Source organism: Arvicola amphibius, chromosome 10 (genome assembly GCF_903992535.2).
Source record: "Arvicola amphibius chromosome 10, mArvAmp1.2, whole genome shotgun sequence".
Taxonomy (NCBI): Eukaryota; Metazoa; Chordata; class Mammalia; order Rodentia; family Cricetidae; genus Arvicola; species Arvicola amphibius.
Genome location: NC_052056.1, coordinates 120334044 through 120349783, shown reverse-complemented (window position 1 = coordinate 120349783; position 15740 = coordinate 120334044). Strand labels below are relative to the sequence as shown.

At 49.8% G+C, this 15740-nt stretch overlaps 1 protein-coding gene across 1 annotated transcript; it reads right to left on the bottom strand.

Annotated features, from left to right (window-relative positions):
- Positions 1–1261: 1261 nt before the first annotated feature.
- On the bottom strand, positions 1262–11603 carry Unc119b (unc-119 lipid binding chaperone B). Its single transcript, XM_038344718.1, has 5 exons — positions 11334–11603; positions 8307–8420; positions 4983–5094; positions 4683–4855; positions 1262–3277 (listed from the first exon to the last, which is right to left on the bottom strand). Exons 1-5 carry the CDS (start codon positions 11575–11577, stop codon positions 3165–3167), a joined length of 756 nt encoding a protein of 251 aa, XP_038200646.1. The 5' UTR covers positions 11578–11603; the 3' UTR covers positions 1262–3164.
- Positions 11604–15740: the final 4137 nt, after the last annotated feature.

Below are 15740 nucleotides of genomic sequence, written 5' to 3'. Positions count from 1 at the left end.
CATCCTCCAGCCCCCACCCCTCACCCCTCCAGCCCCCACCTCTCCATCCCCCACCCCTCCAGCCCCATCCTCCAGCCCCCACCCCTCCATCCCCCACCCCTCCAGCCCCCATCCCCCAGACTTCCAGCCTCCATTTTTTCATCCCATCAGGTAAATGTTCTGCTCAAAGTCCCTGAGTAAAACATAGCAGAAAAATCTGGTGAAGCCTAATTCTGCTAATCAATTAGAAAGGAGGGACACTAAAGACAACAGAAATGCAAGAGCTGAAGAAAGAAACTGGGAGCCATCACCACTATGGCTCAATCAGGAGGCAAGACAGAGCAGACATATTGTGAAAATCTTTATTACTGTCTCTTATGGTAAAATAACATCTTATACAAATAAAGTCACTTGGTTTGTTCTGGAATGAGGATCTTGGGTGAAGGGGAAGGAGGACAGAGGTGTTTCTCACATTCTGTGAGAAATAGATTTACAGGGAAAACAGACTTTCACAACTTTGATGACATCACATGATCCTCTATGAAACAAGGTGGGGCACCTCTCCCCACCCCACCGCTGTGGCTGTGACGCTCTGGACAGGGAATGTGGACATTTTCAGAATCTGAGTCTATGGTCAGTCCCAGATGCTGTAAAGCACTGTCCTTGGAACAGGAAATACCCAAGGCCTGGAGAAGCTTCAGAAAGTCTGTGCAAGACAGCGCGGAGCTAACCGGAGACAACAGTTGATCTCAGCCTCAGGTACTGGCCAGCTCTACTCCTATGCTTATGGTTTAGAACAAAATAAAAGCAGATCGAGGGCAGCTTGGCCCCAAGGCAGAGGACAGGGACGGAGAACAAGCAGTGTCCTGCCTCAGAGCAGAAAGGAAGGGTTCTGCCTGGCTGCTGGGGTGAGGTCCTCCTAGGAGCTGCCTTCTGCTGGAATTCCCGCTCCTGACACAGGACACGGCCCCTCACACTGGAGCACTGTTTCTCCCCTGCTGCAGCACAGGGAGCCACGATGGATGGTTGGTATTCCTGAACAACATAACATGGCTTCTGACTCGGCTTCTGCTTATTACTTTCAAAGTGTGAATTCCAGTTTTCATAGGTCAGGTACAAAAGGCAGAATTTCAAACTCATTGAAAACAGCAAGACACTTCCCTAAGAAGCCAGACACAGACCACTGGCCTTCAGCAACAATGGAGGACCAGCTCATCCTGCCAACAACGACCAAGCCCTCGCCTCAGCGTGGTCAACAATGTGACCAGGACTAACTGGAAGGGGGATGCAGTCCTGTTCAAGCCAGTGTGCCCAGCTCCTCCATCCTCTGGGGCCCTCCAAGCAAAAGCAAGAACTACAGGCAAGAAACAGTGTGCCAGAATACAGGAACAGCCCAAGCTGGGCTCCACTGAGCAAACACCATGCAGCTCCAGGAAGCTCATTCTAGGTAGTATTTATTTAAATACTGGAAACCAAATCTCTCCTCATCAGACTGTAACAGAGCAAGGAGGAACCTTGTCAAGAGCATCAGAGGGGCCACCTAGGGAAAGGTACAGAGACCGCTCGTGTCTGCACACAGGTGGGAGAGAAAGATGGACAGCAGCTCCCTGCAGGGCATGGGCAGAGCGCACTAAGGCACCTGGATCTGGAGGACTCCAGCTCTGAGATTCTAGAATGGTAGGAGGTGCCCAGAGGGCACCCGGGCTCTCCCGTCTCAGGGGGTGAACCCAGTGCAGCATGAAGGGTAAAGAGGACTTCTTCATTCTGGAAACTTTCAGCATATGGCATGTTAGTTGCTGGCCAGATGTGGAACACAGGACCAAAATCCAAGGCTACTAATGCTCTAGAAGCCAAACACAGAGAGACACTGGCCAAAGTGTGCCCTTCTCACAGAACACTCTGGGAGCCTGCTCTCATCACAGGTAATGTCATACCTCAGGGACACTTCTGTACCTCTGCTCCTTACTACTGACACTTCCGTCAACGCTGATGGACCTGAGTCACAGCACAGAGTCCTAAAGCTCCAACCTGGGGAGCCAAAGAGGTGCGAGTCAGAAAGGATCTGAGGTCACCTTACATCCATGACAAGTGCAGGAAGCTAAGGACACAGTGCTCTGGCAGGCAGGCTCAGCCTAGGCTGCCCTTTCCAATACTCAGACAGCCAGCAGCCTGAAGCAGGCATCAGAATACACACTACTCAAGACCACCCGCCAATGGTTCCAGAACAACTTCAGTAGAAAGGCAGGCAGGAAAACACTCCTAAGCAGTAATGTTTCTCTAAAGCACCAGCCGGGCTGCAACCATGCCTTTCCCACCATGAGCCAGCTTAGCCTGGGAGCCAATCCATGTTAGCAGAGATCTACCCGTATCGCAGGTGCTAGCACACCAACACTGTGTAAGAACTCCCCAAAGAAGTCTGAGGACAGAGCCCAGAGCACGACCGCCCTGCACTGAACTCAAGAGACACTACGTTCCGTGAACAAAACTGACGTGGTCTACTGCAGGAAAAGTCATGGCCAGCGGGCAGAGCAGGCTCATGTGGCCGGCCTCCAGAGTAAGAAAAGACAGGCACCACCATGGTCTCCCCCAGGACTGGCTGCGGGTCCCTCAAGGCAGGTAAGTAGTATCCTCAAAGCCTTGCCTTTCAGTCTGGCATCACCTCCAACCCCGTGCCTCAGCCTTGAGCTCTGCCCTCCCTCGCTATCAAGTCTCTTCCAGTTGGCTTCAGACTGTGTGTAGGCTGAGGGCAGACTGCTCCAATGCAGTACCGTGGGGAGGAGGAAACAAACTGCTTTCAGCTGCCCACAGCACCCAGGAAGCTGCAGTCTAGCTGGGAAGCTGCAGGTTGGCTCAGCCTAAGCCTTCTCACTAACACAGCTGTGCCTGGATAGTCGGGCTTGTCGGGACAACCAGTGCATAGCGAAGACTACACAGAAATAAACACTTTTATCTGGATCCCAGGAACCTTACCCTAATCTTTTACGTCACTATAATACCTCTGCAAACTAGGGGTCAGGGGAAAACATACAACAAACTGCTGGCCGGCACTTCCTTGGAGCACAAACCACCACCCCAGTTGCAGCTTCCTGGACCAGGTTCAAAGGGTGTTGACAAGCAGTAGCTGCAATTCCCCCATATGCCTCGTGGTGGCAGCAAAGGACCTTCCCTGTCCACTCCTGTGGCGGTTACTGGCCTCCGTTATAGGCATAGTCAGCCTTGTTGTGCATTATCAGCTTGTTGTCGACAAAGTAGAAGCTGTCCGAGCGGGTCTCATATGGGTTTTCAATCATCAGACGAACTGCAAGTCGGGGGAAGGGAAGAAGAAGCAGAGAATGTGAATGTGTCCCGCATCTAAGTATAAAAAAACTCAACATCCCTCCAAAATTGACAAACCAGCACTTTGGAAAGTTTGACTGCTCTGTGAAGATAATGAGGTAAAACAAAAAAAAATCCATGGAGACAGGAGGGCTCCTGATGGAACCCTAGGTCCACTAAAATACAGGATGCATCAACTCTTTAGCATCCCTAGCCTGAGTCTTCCTGCTAGTACCCCTGGCACTCTGGCCTGCTGCCCACCTCTAGACGGTCCAGCAGAAAGCCCTGGTCGGGCCTCTCTATACTGGCTTCTCTGGGTTCTTTTGTTTGTGGAGACAGGATCACACTGTGCCGCTTATCTGGCCTTGAACTCGGAGATCTACCCTGCTTCTTTCATCCCAAGTGCTGGGGGTAAAGGGAGGCGTCACCATGCCCAAACTACTTCTTTTTTTGTTTTTAATTTTTAAAATTTATTTATTTTATGTGTATATGTGTTTGTACCACATGGGCGCTATACTTCAGAGGCCAGAAGAGGGCACCAGATGCCCGGAACTGGAGTTAAAGAGACTAGTGAGCTGCTGATGCTGGGCCTCTGAAGAGTGGCCAGTGCTCTTACCCATCTCTCAAACCCTCCTCCTACTTTTTACGGGACCCCTGAAAGTCAAAGGTATGCATCCAGAGGATTACTGGGGAAGCCGCTCTCTGGAGAGTGCTCTGATATTTATGAACCTGTGAGATCCAGACAGAGGCCTCTGTCCGTCCGCTTGAATTCTCACTTTGACCTCTTCCACGGGAAAGTAAATGCAATTATAGTCACCTCTTGTCGGTTCTGATTTAACAGGTACTTGCCGTCTCCAGTGCCCAGGGAAAAGACAGCGCAGTCTAAAAGGTTCTCTGAGCTCATCCATGCCAAAGCAATTTGGCTTACATTCAGACTGACCCCCAAACTCTTTGGTCTATTTGGCTTCACAGATTAATCTATCCTTGCAAGTATCTGCATATTCCAGGCCACTCAAGCCAGAGTGAAATGTTACAAAGCTCCGTCCACATCGCAGCAAACTCTTCTCTGGTAGCGTTGCCGTGCGAGTAGAGTGGCCACCCCAGAGTATGCGGTCTCTAAGGATGGAGACTTTGAGGGAAAATGTCATACTGCATCAGTGAGCAGGACACAGTAGGGCTGTGAGGAGAGCGGCAAGTGGCTGTCCTATCTACTCAGGGTCCGGGGGCCTGAGCCCCACAGGAGCAGTCAGAGCAGGGAACAAGAGTGAGGTCAGATGACACCATGCCACCACCTTCCTCTCCTGCAAAGGACACTGGGCCAGATGGGTCTCAAGGCTCTCTCCTGGCAGACTCTGTCTCCAGCACTGAACAGAGTGAAAGATACATACTGACATCCTCAGAGAGCTGCGGGAACTCATAGATGTGTTCGCACGTGTTTCTACTGCTGGGGATGCAGAAGCCGAAATCAAAGTCAAAGTTTTTCAGCAAACGCTCCCGGAAGTAGTGCCGTTCAATCATCCGGAAGTTTGACACAGGTCTGTCCCCCACTGTAAACTCTACCCTGTAAAACAAATCGCTATTAGCCTGACTTCGCTTCCTCCTTCCGCTGAAGCCAACTCAGGCCCACTGAGCACATTCCTCCCAGAACAAGCACAACATTCCGCCCTCATAGAAATAATAGCACTCACGTGGCACCCACTGTCCGGAGGCGGAGAAAGGCTGGTGTGAACTGATAGCGCACGAACCGCCCGACACTGACATCCACGTCCACACTCTCCTCCTCCGCATCCTGGCCTTCGTCTGAAAGAACACAGGGCCCTGCCTTAGCACCACCAGCCACACGGCACAACTGCCGCACACCAGCCACCACGGCCCTTCTGCCACACACCAACCGCACCAGGCCTCGCAGCGGCCCTGCAGGGCGAAGCCACTTCTTTCTATTTCACAGATAAGGAAACAGTCCAAAAGGTTATCCTGCCTAACGTTTCCAAACAGTTAACAAAGGTAGCAAGTTCTCAGTGCAGTCCACCTGCCTGGAGCCTGCTCTTTTTTGTGGGGGAAAGGAAGTTTCTAGACAGGGTTTCTCTGTGTGGCTTTGGAGCCTGTTCTGGAACTCACTTTGTAGACCAGGCTGACCTCAAACTCACAGAGATTCGCCTGCCTCTGCCTCCCAAGTGCTAGGATTAAATGTGTGCACCACCACCGCCTGGTCGTGAGCCTGCTCTTAAACAATGCTACTTGTTTACATCATTGAGGAGTGGGTATGTCCTGGGGTAAAGCCAGAAATCCGGCTGGACACGGAGTCTCTGCTGCAACCCTATCATATTGACTAGGTCTTCTCTTACCACTAACCAGGAGAGTAAGGTCACAGAGGTTTAACAGGTCCCCATATCCTTTTGAACTACACAAACACTTGTGAAAGGCAGGCACTGGAAGTAACTGTGACTTCAACAGACACTGACCTACAGCCTGTCTATCCTAGGCCACTCCAGGTCCAGTTCTCTGCCTGCCTAGAAAAGGGTGGAAGCAGACTGACGAGGAACAACATGTGGACTGGCATGGGGTCAAGCTTGCCTCTGCTCTCACCTACTGCTGAGTCCAGAGGAAAGATCTTAACTGTGGTCATATGATCACAGAGAGAATTTCCTACTGTCTGCGACCATGTGCTTCTTTAGCACCAAACGTCTCTGCCTGTGACATCCCCGGAGCATTGGCCTACCCTGATTTGGGGCTTACACCTAGAGACTAATGACCTGGATCCACTGGTATGATTCCAGCTCTTCAGAACACACCTTGCAGGAGAGCACTACTCTGGTGTGGGTGTGTATGGAGTCAAGCAGCTGCCTTAAAAGCAGAGCTGGGAAGGATGGAGACCAGACACCTTGCAGCACCTGTTGCAGGTTTTCAGAGGCTTCAGTACCTCAGTCAGGACTGGATTATGACGGCGGAAACACAAGGCAAGGCTGAGCCAGGGCTCAGAAATCAACCTAAGACTTTGTTAGAACAGTCTGTCTGTCTGAGTGCTAGAGACCTAAAGCTGGGGCCTTCTGCTGACCAAGTGCTCTGCTCCTGAGAGAGAGCCCCAGCCCCAGCTCGGGAAAGTCTTCTTGAGACTTTCTCTGAGATCCCAAGGCCTACCTTCCCAGAGCTGCAGGTTTATGCTGAGTAGCAAATCAAACGAGAACTTTGCAAAATAAGTTTCATTAGAGATCATAGTAGAGGGGTCAAGGAGATGTCTGCTAAGCCAGTAAAGTATTTGGAGACCTGAGTTCCAGCCCTGTGACCCACACGGTGGGAGGAGAGAATCAGTTCTCATAACTGTCCTCTGACCTATTTATTTCTGCCCCAGCACACACGCACACACACATACACACCATTCTCACACATGCACACACACATACACACCATTCTCACACATGCGAGCACACACGTGCACACACATACACACCATTCTCACACACACGGTAACAATAAAAACTAAGCCAGAACAGAAGCCTCCACCACGATCCCAGCACTGAGAAGTGGAGGTACAGAAGGACAGCTCAAGGCCGTCTTCATTTAAACAGTGAAGTTGAGGCTAGCTCTAGCTACATGAGATTATGTCTCAAAACAATAAAAACAAACAGAGCAAAAGTAAAATAATAAGCGGTTCTTGCCCCAAAGAGCGCGGTCACTGGGTTCTTGGACTCACCTTTTGTTACCCATAGCCAGAGAGGAATGCTGCCTTGGAGTCTGTTGTATACTTAAGAATAATCTTTTATTTTAAAAATCAAAACAAAGCAAAAACAAAAACAAACAAACAAAAAACACCACGGGGCTGGCAAGCTGGCTCAGCAGTTAGTATTCTTGCAGAGGACTCAAGTTCAGCTCCCAGCAACTCTGTCTGCAACTCACAGCTGGCTGTAGCTACAGTTCCAGGGGCTCCAACACCTCTTCTGGCCTCCAGAGGGACTGTACTCAAGCACACAACCCCCACGGACACACACACATATAAGTTCTTTTTAAACCTTCAGAAGAAGAACAGAACAAAACTGCTAAGCCAGAGGCCAGGTGATGGTGGCGCACGCCTTTAATCCCAGCACTTGGGAGGCAGAGGCAGGCGGATCTCTGTGAATTTGAGGTCAGCTTGGTCTACAAAGCAAGTTCCAGGTCAGCCAGGACTGTTATACAAAGAAACCCTGTCTCAAAAACAAAACAAAAAGCTCAAAAACTGCTAAGCTAGGACTTGGTAGGGAGTCTAAAGCAGTATTAAAGGCAAGCGAGCTCCTGAGTAAGGCTGCAAGACTCGGGAGAGGGGCTCTCCTCAGTGCCATGTGGCTGCAGGGATTGATTCTGCCGCTGCAGGCAGTGTGAACCATTCAACAAGGATCTTAGGGATGTGTCACAAGTAAATTCTGGGTCTCAGTAAAAAGTGGTTGAGCCACTCAGAGTGTCATGACAAGGCAGTGTGCTGAAGAAACTGGACAGTGCCACCACACTATAAATGTCAGCTTCCTATGCTGGCTGAGATGACATGAGCCTGTAACCCTAGTACACACTGGGAGGGTGCATGTCAGGAGCTCAAGGTACCCTCAGCTACAGAGCAAGTTCTGGGCCAACCTGGGCTACATATGAACCTGCCCTCAAAAACAAAAGCTGGCCAGTCAGTTAGCTCAGGTGTAAAGGAGCTTGCCACACAAACCTGGCATCCTGAATCCAACTCCTGGAACCCACATAATTGCGAAGACAGAGAGAAACTGTTCTCTGACTTCCATGTATACACACTGACACATGTAGCCATACACTTATAAAGACATACCAAAAATAAATAAAAATTAAAACAGCAACAAAAAAATCAGCCTTTTAACAAAGTTCCAAACTATTGCAACAGGCAGGAGAGGCCACAGGAAGTGATCTCAGTCCTGGAGTCGGGAAACAGTGGGGTCCAGAACACATGTGTAGGCACACAAACATTGGCTTTCTAAAGACCTTCCCTTCCCCAGGTGGGCGACTACCACAATATCCAGGCCTACCTGAGATGCAAGGCTTGGCAATTTCAAAGAGCACCGTCCCTGTCTCCAGATCTCGAATTTTGAAGCGGGTAAAATCAATCCTGTAGACATTGTCCTCAGGTTTGCATAGGTAATCTGAAGAGGAGACCAATGCTATTAAGTCATCTTCCAAAACCACCATCCATTTCATTCCCTGGTTTCGAAACAAATGTGTTCTTTCTTCTCTGATGTAATTCACTGAGAATGTTCTCCCAAACATTCTCTTTTTGCTTTTTATTTTTCAAGATTTATTTTTATTTTCTATGTATGATGTAAGCACCACAACTGTGCAGTGTTGGGAGAGGTCAGAGGAGGGCGTCAGATCCCCTGGAATCATAGTTACAGGCAGTTGTAGGATTCCAAATGCATTCTGTTAGGGAATTAAGCCCAAGTCCCCTGATTAAGAGCTCTCAACCACTAGCCATCTCTCCATGTCCAAACACTCTCTTTTAAAATTTGTATAACCTTTATTCTTATGTGTCTTAGTCACTGTTCTATTGCTGTGAAGAGACACCATGACCAAGGCAACTCTAATGAAAGCAATCATTTATCCAGGAGCTGCCTAGTTTCAGAGGCTTAGCTCCCACCACGGTGGGAACATGGCAGCACCCTGGCACCAGAGCAACAGCTGAGCGCTACATGCTGATGTGTGGGCAGCAGACAGAAATGCTGGGCCACCCCAGGGACACGCTTCTGCCACAAGACCACCCCTCCCAATTCTTCTAATCCTTTCAAACAGCGCCACTCCCTAGTGATGAAGCATTCAAATACATGAGCCTATGGAAGCCATTCTTATTCAAACCACCACAATGTGTATGGGTGTACCAGATGGACACAGTGTCTGCAGAGGCCAGAAGATGGCCTAGGACTGGAGTCATATGCAGTTGTGAGCCATCATGTGGGTGCTGGTAATTAAGCCCAGGGCCTCGGGTGAGCAGTCAGTACTCTTAACCAGTCCCCCCCACCGCCCCCCGCCAAACATTCTCTTGTATTATCAAAGTTAGAAACTTCAAAACAGGAAGAGGCAGAGCGAGATGGCTCAGAGACACATCATATACATGCATGAAGTTGCCAAAGAATAGAAGATTATTAGAAACATTTAATATATACTGACTAATAAGTAATATAGGGGTGGTTTGCCAACTGTATCAGAAAACAGGTCAACAAACTTTTCTAGAAAAGGCTAGGTTACAAATAACTCATACAGTGTGACTTAACTATTCAACTCACTGTAACCCAAAGGCCTATGAACAGGAATTGAATGAGCAACACTACAAAAGGAAACTATTGGTGTACATGGAAGCCAAGTTTGATAACCATGTGTAACAAGAGTTAACATCTACTTCAACCATTTAAAAGGTTAAAGCCATGCTTAGTTTGTGGGCTTCACAAAGGCATGCAGACATTCTCAGGGCAGCAGGAGAAAAGGCCAAACCAGCACCTACAACAACCCGACCAGCTAGTCAAAACTGTACATCACAGAATGCTGTTGCCTTGTCTGATGATCCCCACAGCACCTTCTCCAGCTCCGTCTGCGCTATCTGAGCACGCTTGTTTGTGTGGTTGCTTCATGCTTGACAAGCGGGCCGTGAGATGGCAAACTTGGGAGCTACCGTAACTCCCCTGTGGCGTGGGCTCTGAGTCTTTAGGAGGCGCTCACTAGACAACTCACAGAACAGAACTTCAGAGTGACAAACCCAGAGGCCACTAAGCTCTGCCAGTGGCTTTCGCTAAGGACTTGCAGAGTTGGGCAAAGCCTTCAGAGGAGGCCTGAGTGCTGTTAGTGAGTCCACTGGGCTAGGCAATTGACGTGCTAACTCACCCTGATGTCAGGAGCCCTCAAGGCCAACGGATGTTAGGGTCTGGTGCTAACCATTTCTGTACTTTCAAATCCTCAAATGAAAACTGAGAGCGGAACCGGCTTTTCACACTGTTCCAACTATCTACAGTTGCATCCAGGCAGGCAAACAAGAATCCCAACCCGGTGTTGGGAAACTGGGCCATCAAAACATCCCAAATCCAGTCAAAACTATTTTAGGAGAAGCAGGTTTCCTTTTGCACAGGCTGAACCAGTAGTAGCCACTTTCCCTCAAACTCCCATTTCCCAGTCGCCAGAGCTATTACCACCAAGCTGGACAACATACACCTCACAGCCCCGGGGCTGAGTGAAGAGATCCGGGACACTCTGGCATGCCTCAGGGAAGAGGGGTTAAGAAGCCTCAAGGGCGGTGTGTGTGTGTGTGTGTGTGTGTGTGTGTGTGTGTGTGTGTAAGGAAGACAAGTCAAGGCTAACCAGGTGACTGCAAACTCCTGGGGAAAATAATAGCAAGGAAAAGGGTGTCAGGCCCGGGCAGTTTCCAAAAGACAGAGATCATCAGGGAACAGACACGAATTTCTTCCCACCCTTCTTCACACCGCTAAAAAGACGGGAAGGTGGCTTTTTATACAAAAAGAAAAGAAAAGAAATCACACTTCTGAAACCCTGACACACGTTTCACTAGGAAAAAATGTCAAGTGCAAGATCCGCATTCCAGATCGTACATACACTGAAACTTTAAACTTCATTTTTTGTGGCACAGCTTTTTAAGTCTGCCAGAAAGGCGACGGCCACGTGTTTGACGGAAGCACAAGCCCACCTGTACACAAAGGGGCACGGCTGGGCTCCCACCCCGAGGGGACCACAGCCCGGCCGAGTGGGGGAGGGGCTGTCAGGAGCCGGAGCCCAGCCGGAGCCCGGGGAAAGGCGGAGTCGCCAGGTAGGGGCTCTGGCCCGGGGGACTGCGGAAGCAGAGGACGGGAGAGCAGGGCGCACAGGAACCCGGCTAAGGGCTGGGGTCCCGGGAGGACAGGGGGCCAGGCCCAGAAGCGGCTGGACTCGGAAGCCTTTGCCCGCCGGGTCTGGCAGAGAGGCCGACAGACGCGCGGCCCCCGGCGCCGCCACCCGGCCCGGCCCGCCACGGCTCCGGCCCGGCGGCCACGGAGGGCGCGGTCGGCACGCCCGCCACTCACTCTCGGTGACCCGGTTGAGGCGCAGGACGTGCTCGGGGCGGATGGTGTCCAGCGCCAGCAGCTCCTGCTCCGTGACCGCAGCCCCGGTGCCATCGTCGGCCGAGTGTGGGGGCGCCTGCCGCCGCGCCTTAAGCCGGTTCAGAACGCCGCCTCCCGCCTTCTTCTTCTCCTCCTTGCCAGCCACCAGCCCGCCGGGCCCAGGCGCCGGCCCCGCGGTCGCAGCCTTCGGGTTCGATCCGCTCATCGCTCCACCGCCAAGATGGCCGCCACCTCTCAGGGCGCCGTAACTATGGAGAGCGGGGGCGGGGCCTGGGGCGGGACCCGGGCGCCTGGGGGCGGGGCCTGCGGGGAGCCGCTCCCAGGCCCAACTTTGGTCCAATCAGGTGTGATAGGGCTGAGCTGAGACCTGAGGACCCACCCACTGTCAGGTCCTTTCGGTCACCCGTGATATTTTAACTGTATCCTTAAAAAGTTAGTAAATAAAAATAAAAGCGAAATATATTCTTAGTCAAATGAACTTCTGTAATATAAAGTGTGGACAGACGTTTTGAGAAAATGTTACTGGACTGTAAGTTCAATGTGCTTGCTGCTCACACATAAACTTCAATTAGATTGCTGTCTCTGGAGGTGGCACCGGCTGCTCTTCCAGAGGACTCAGGTTCGATTCCCAGCTAGCAACACAGAGGTCTGTAATTCCTATTCCAGAAGATTTGACACCCACTCACACAAGTGATGTACAGATCATGCAGGTGAACACTCATACCTATAAAATAAATTCTAAATTTAAATTTTAAAATGTGGATTGCTAGTGCTAGACCCTGCTATGTCAGCCACTGGGCTAAGACATTTACCTAAGTGAGCTTCCGGAAATACAAAGACAGTAATAGGATCTGCCAAGCTGTTCAGAAATGACTGACTTAGAGAAAGTCCTCGTTGAATGTCTGGAACCCTCCACAGAGGAGCTCCCACTTCACCAGGGAAGACACAAGCTCACAGGTTATTCTGTGCGCTTTCCTGGGAGTTGGGTTAAGTGGCAAGGAGCAAAAAGATTTTATTCATTCCTATTGAGGCTTAGCAAGGGGACAAGAAGTCACAGAAGGTTTCACAGAGGTGACAGTGGTACCATGCAGATTGAGGGAAATGCTGTGCTCTTCTACCACAATTGGCTCCTTTCAGGGTTCTGTGTGTGTATGTGTGTGTGAATGTGTGTGTGCATGTATGTGCTTGTGTGTATGTGTGCGCCTGTGTATGTGTGCGTGTGTGTGCATGTGTGTATGTGAGCGTGTGTATGTGTGCGTGTGTGTGCATGTGTGTATGTGAGCGTGTATGTGTATTTGTGTGCATGCTTGTGTATATGTGTGTGCGCACACGTGTGTGTAGGTGAGTGTGTGTGTGTACGTGTGTATGTGTGTGCCTGTGTATGTGTGTGCCTATGTATGTGTGCATGTGTGTGCGTGTATTTGTGTGCATGTGTGTGCACGTGTGTGTGTATTTGTGTGTGTGTGTGTGTGCGCGCGCGCGCGCGCGCGCACGCGCGCGCGCGCACGCGCGCACAGGTGTGGTGCCTGCAGACATTAAAGGACAACTCTATGGAGTCCCTTCTCTCCCCCCACCTTGTAAGCGGGTCCTGGGGATTGAACTTGGGTCTGCATGTAGGCCTGGTCATCTCTGTTCTGATGTTAGACTAGTGTGCTATCTAAGCCTCCAGACATAACTAACAGCAGGTCTTACAGAACCATCTCACCAGACACAAAGGGTTTGGGAGTGGCTGTTAGGCCTTGTTCCTTTAGAAATGCCATCCTAGCCGGGTGGTGGTGCTTACCAAACCTTGCTCAGGGAGATTTTAATATGCAAAGAGAATTCAAAGTCTTTCCTTTTGCAACAACTCTTAAAGACTTATTTATTTGTTTGTTTTATGTATATGAATGCTCTATCTGCATATATTCCTGTATGCCAGAAGAGGGGATAAGATCCCTTTATAGACAGTTGTGAGTCAGCCACCATGTGGTTCCTGGGAATTGAACCCAGGGCCTCTGGAAGAACAGCCAGTGCCCTTAACCTCTGAGCCATCTCTCCAGGCCATCAAGTACATTTCTCTAATGAGTTATATGAGGGTTGGAGAGATGGCTCAGCGGTTAAGAGCGCTCGCTGTCTTTCCAGAGGTTCTGAGTTCAATTCCCAGGAACCACATGGTGGCAAACAACCATCTGTAATGAGATTTGCTGCCCTCTTCTGGCCTGAATGCATACATGCAGACAGAACACTGTGCATATAATAAATAATAAAATCTTTTTAAAAAAAGGAATGTACTTGATCTATGTTCACCAGTCTCTAACATCACAAAGATTCACAAGCACGAGCCGGCAGGGCACACAGTCCCTCCCGTTTGTTTGCACTGGAAAGCACATGACTATGTGTGATGGGAAGGGAAAGGTCTGCAAGTCCATTGGAATGTTAGCCTTTGGGGCTGGAGAGATGGCTCAGTGGTTAAGAGCACCGACGTCCTGAATTCAATTCCCAGCAACCACATCGTGGCTGTAATGAGATCTGGCGCCCTCTTCTGGTATGGAGGTGTACAGGCAGGAGGAACATTGTATACAAAATAAGTAAATAAATCTTTTAAAATAAAATAAGATAAAATTACATGTACCAACAGTTTGAAGAATGAAGGAATGTAGAGAATTGCTGCCTTAAATGGGACCTGGACTCCCTTTGAACCCCAGCTCTGTGCTCTGAGACTCCCCGGCCGCTGTAAGAGGCGTGGCTGTGGCTGTGGCTGTTCCCAGGGCTGTTTCCCACAGCAGTCAGGCAGTCTGCCTCAACTCAGGCCAGGCAGGTGGGGCCAGGAGCAAGGAAAGCTAGGCATCACAGGGCTTTTCTCTACAGATGGGGAGCAGTCCTCCCTCCTGCTGCTTCCCTCAAATGGGCAAGCCCTGGCTGGATGGCAGGCACACTGTGTGGCCTGGGACCAAAGACTGACCAATTACCCTGGTATCCAAGTCATCTCACTCCCAAGCTGAGAGTTAGTTTTTGTCTAATGAATTTTCTAAATTTATTATTTATATCCTACCTGTTCCCCAAAGATTTCTAGCACATTCCAAAGCCATAAGGTACATGCCTGGCGAATACAGTTTTACATAGCTTTGCTGAGGGAAGCATGTGTTATTGACCAGTAATTCCTGAAATGAGTGTGTGGTGCTTTGAATGATAATGTCCCCCATAGGCTCATAGATCTCAATACTTGGTTCCTAGTAGATGGAACTGTTTGGGAAGGATTGGGAGGTTTGGCCTTGGAGATGTGTTACTGCGCTGGTGGGGGGAGGGGAAGCCGGGGGGGGGGGGCACGTTGAGGTTTCTAAAGCCCATGTCAGGTCCCGTTAACTCTCAGCATCTGGTTATGTGCTAAGATGTGAGCGCTCAGCGACTGCTCCAATGCCACTGCCTGCCTGCTGCCATGCTCTCTGCCGTGATGGTCACGGGCTCTAACCCTCCGAAACCGTAAATTCCTTTTTGGTTTTTTTGCAACAGGGTTTCTCTGTGTAGCTTTGGCTGTCCTGGAACTCACTCTGTAGATCAGGCTGGCCTCGAACTCAGAGACCTGCATGCTTCCACCTCCCAATTAAAGGTGTACATCACCACCACCCAGCAGTCATGAGATTCTGTCATGGCAATAGAAAAGGAACTAAGAGAGTTCTCAAGAAACACTTGCGCATATGATGTGCACTGCAATTTGTACTGGTAAAAAAAAATGAGCCCTCAATGTTCACTGTTCAGTGGGAGGTTGGTAAAACATACTACTATTTTATCATAGCTACTGTGCAGCCCTTCAGATTGAAGACTCCTGCACTAACTCCCTCTACACATGGACTCTCTAAGACATATTTAGAAAAAAATCCCAAGGTGCAGAATGGTGTGCATGTCTACATTTGTTTGGTACAGTATGTGGGGCTGGCAAGATAGCCAGGTAATGGGTAAAGACATTTGCTAAACCTGACGACCTGAGTTTAATACCTGAGACCAATAGGTAGGAAGAAGGAGCCCTCTCCTGTATGCTGTCCTCTGACTACTACACACATGCCAGGACAAGTGTGTGTGAGTGCACACACACGATGTAATTAAAAATTAAAAATGCCTGTCTCGAAAAAAACCAAAAAAAATGCCATATGCATACATTTGTAAATACATACCAAATAAACATACAAACCAAACTGTCACCTGTGTTTTTCTGCAGAAATTAGAGGGACAGAGACAGACATTATTTGCTGGGGGTCAGGTGTTGAAGAGAGAGGGGGTGGTAAGTTGTTTGCCTAGTTTGTGAGGTCTTGGCTCTATCATTAGCACTACTAAAAGTTCCATTTTTTAAATGTTCATCTGTGTGTCTCTGCCTGTGAAGGCCAGAGGCTGATG

Excerpts from the sequence above, each read along its gene's own strand:
- Unc119b (XM_038344718.1), bottom strand. The coding sequence starts at position 11,577 with ATGAGCGGATCGAACCCGAAGGCTGCGACCGCGGGGCCGGCGCCTGGG. Across the intron at positions 4,856-4,982 it reads CTCCGGACAGTGGGTGCCAC|GGTAGAGTTTACAGTGGGGG; the intron begins GTGAGTGCTATT and ends TTTGTTTTACAG. Across the intron at positions 3,278-4,682 it reads GCAGCTCTCTGAGGATGTCA|TTCGTCTGATGATTGAAAAC; the intron begins GTATGTATCTTT and ends CCCGACTTGCAG.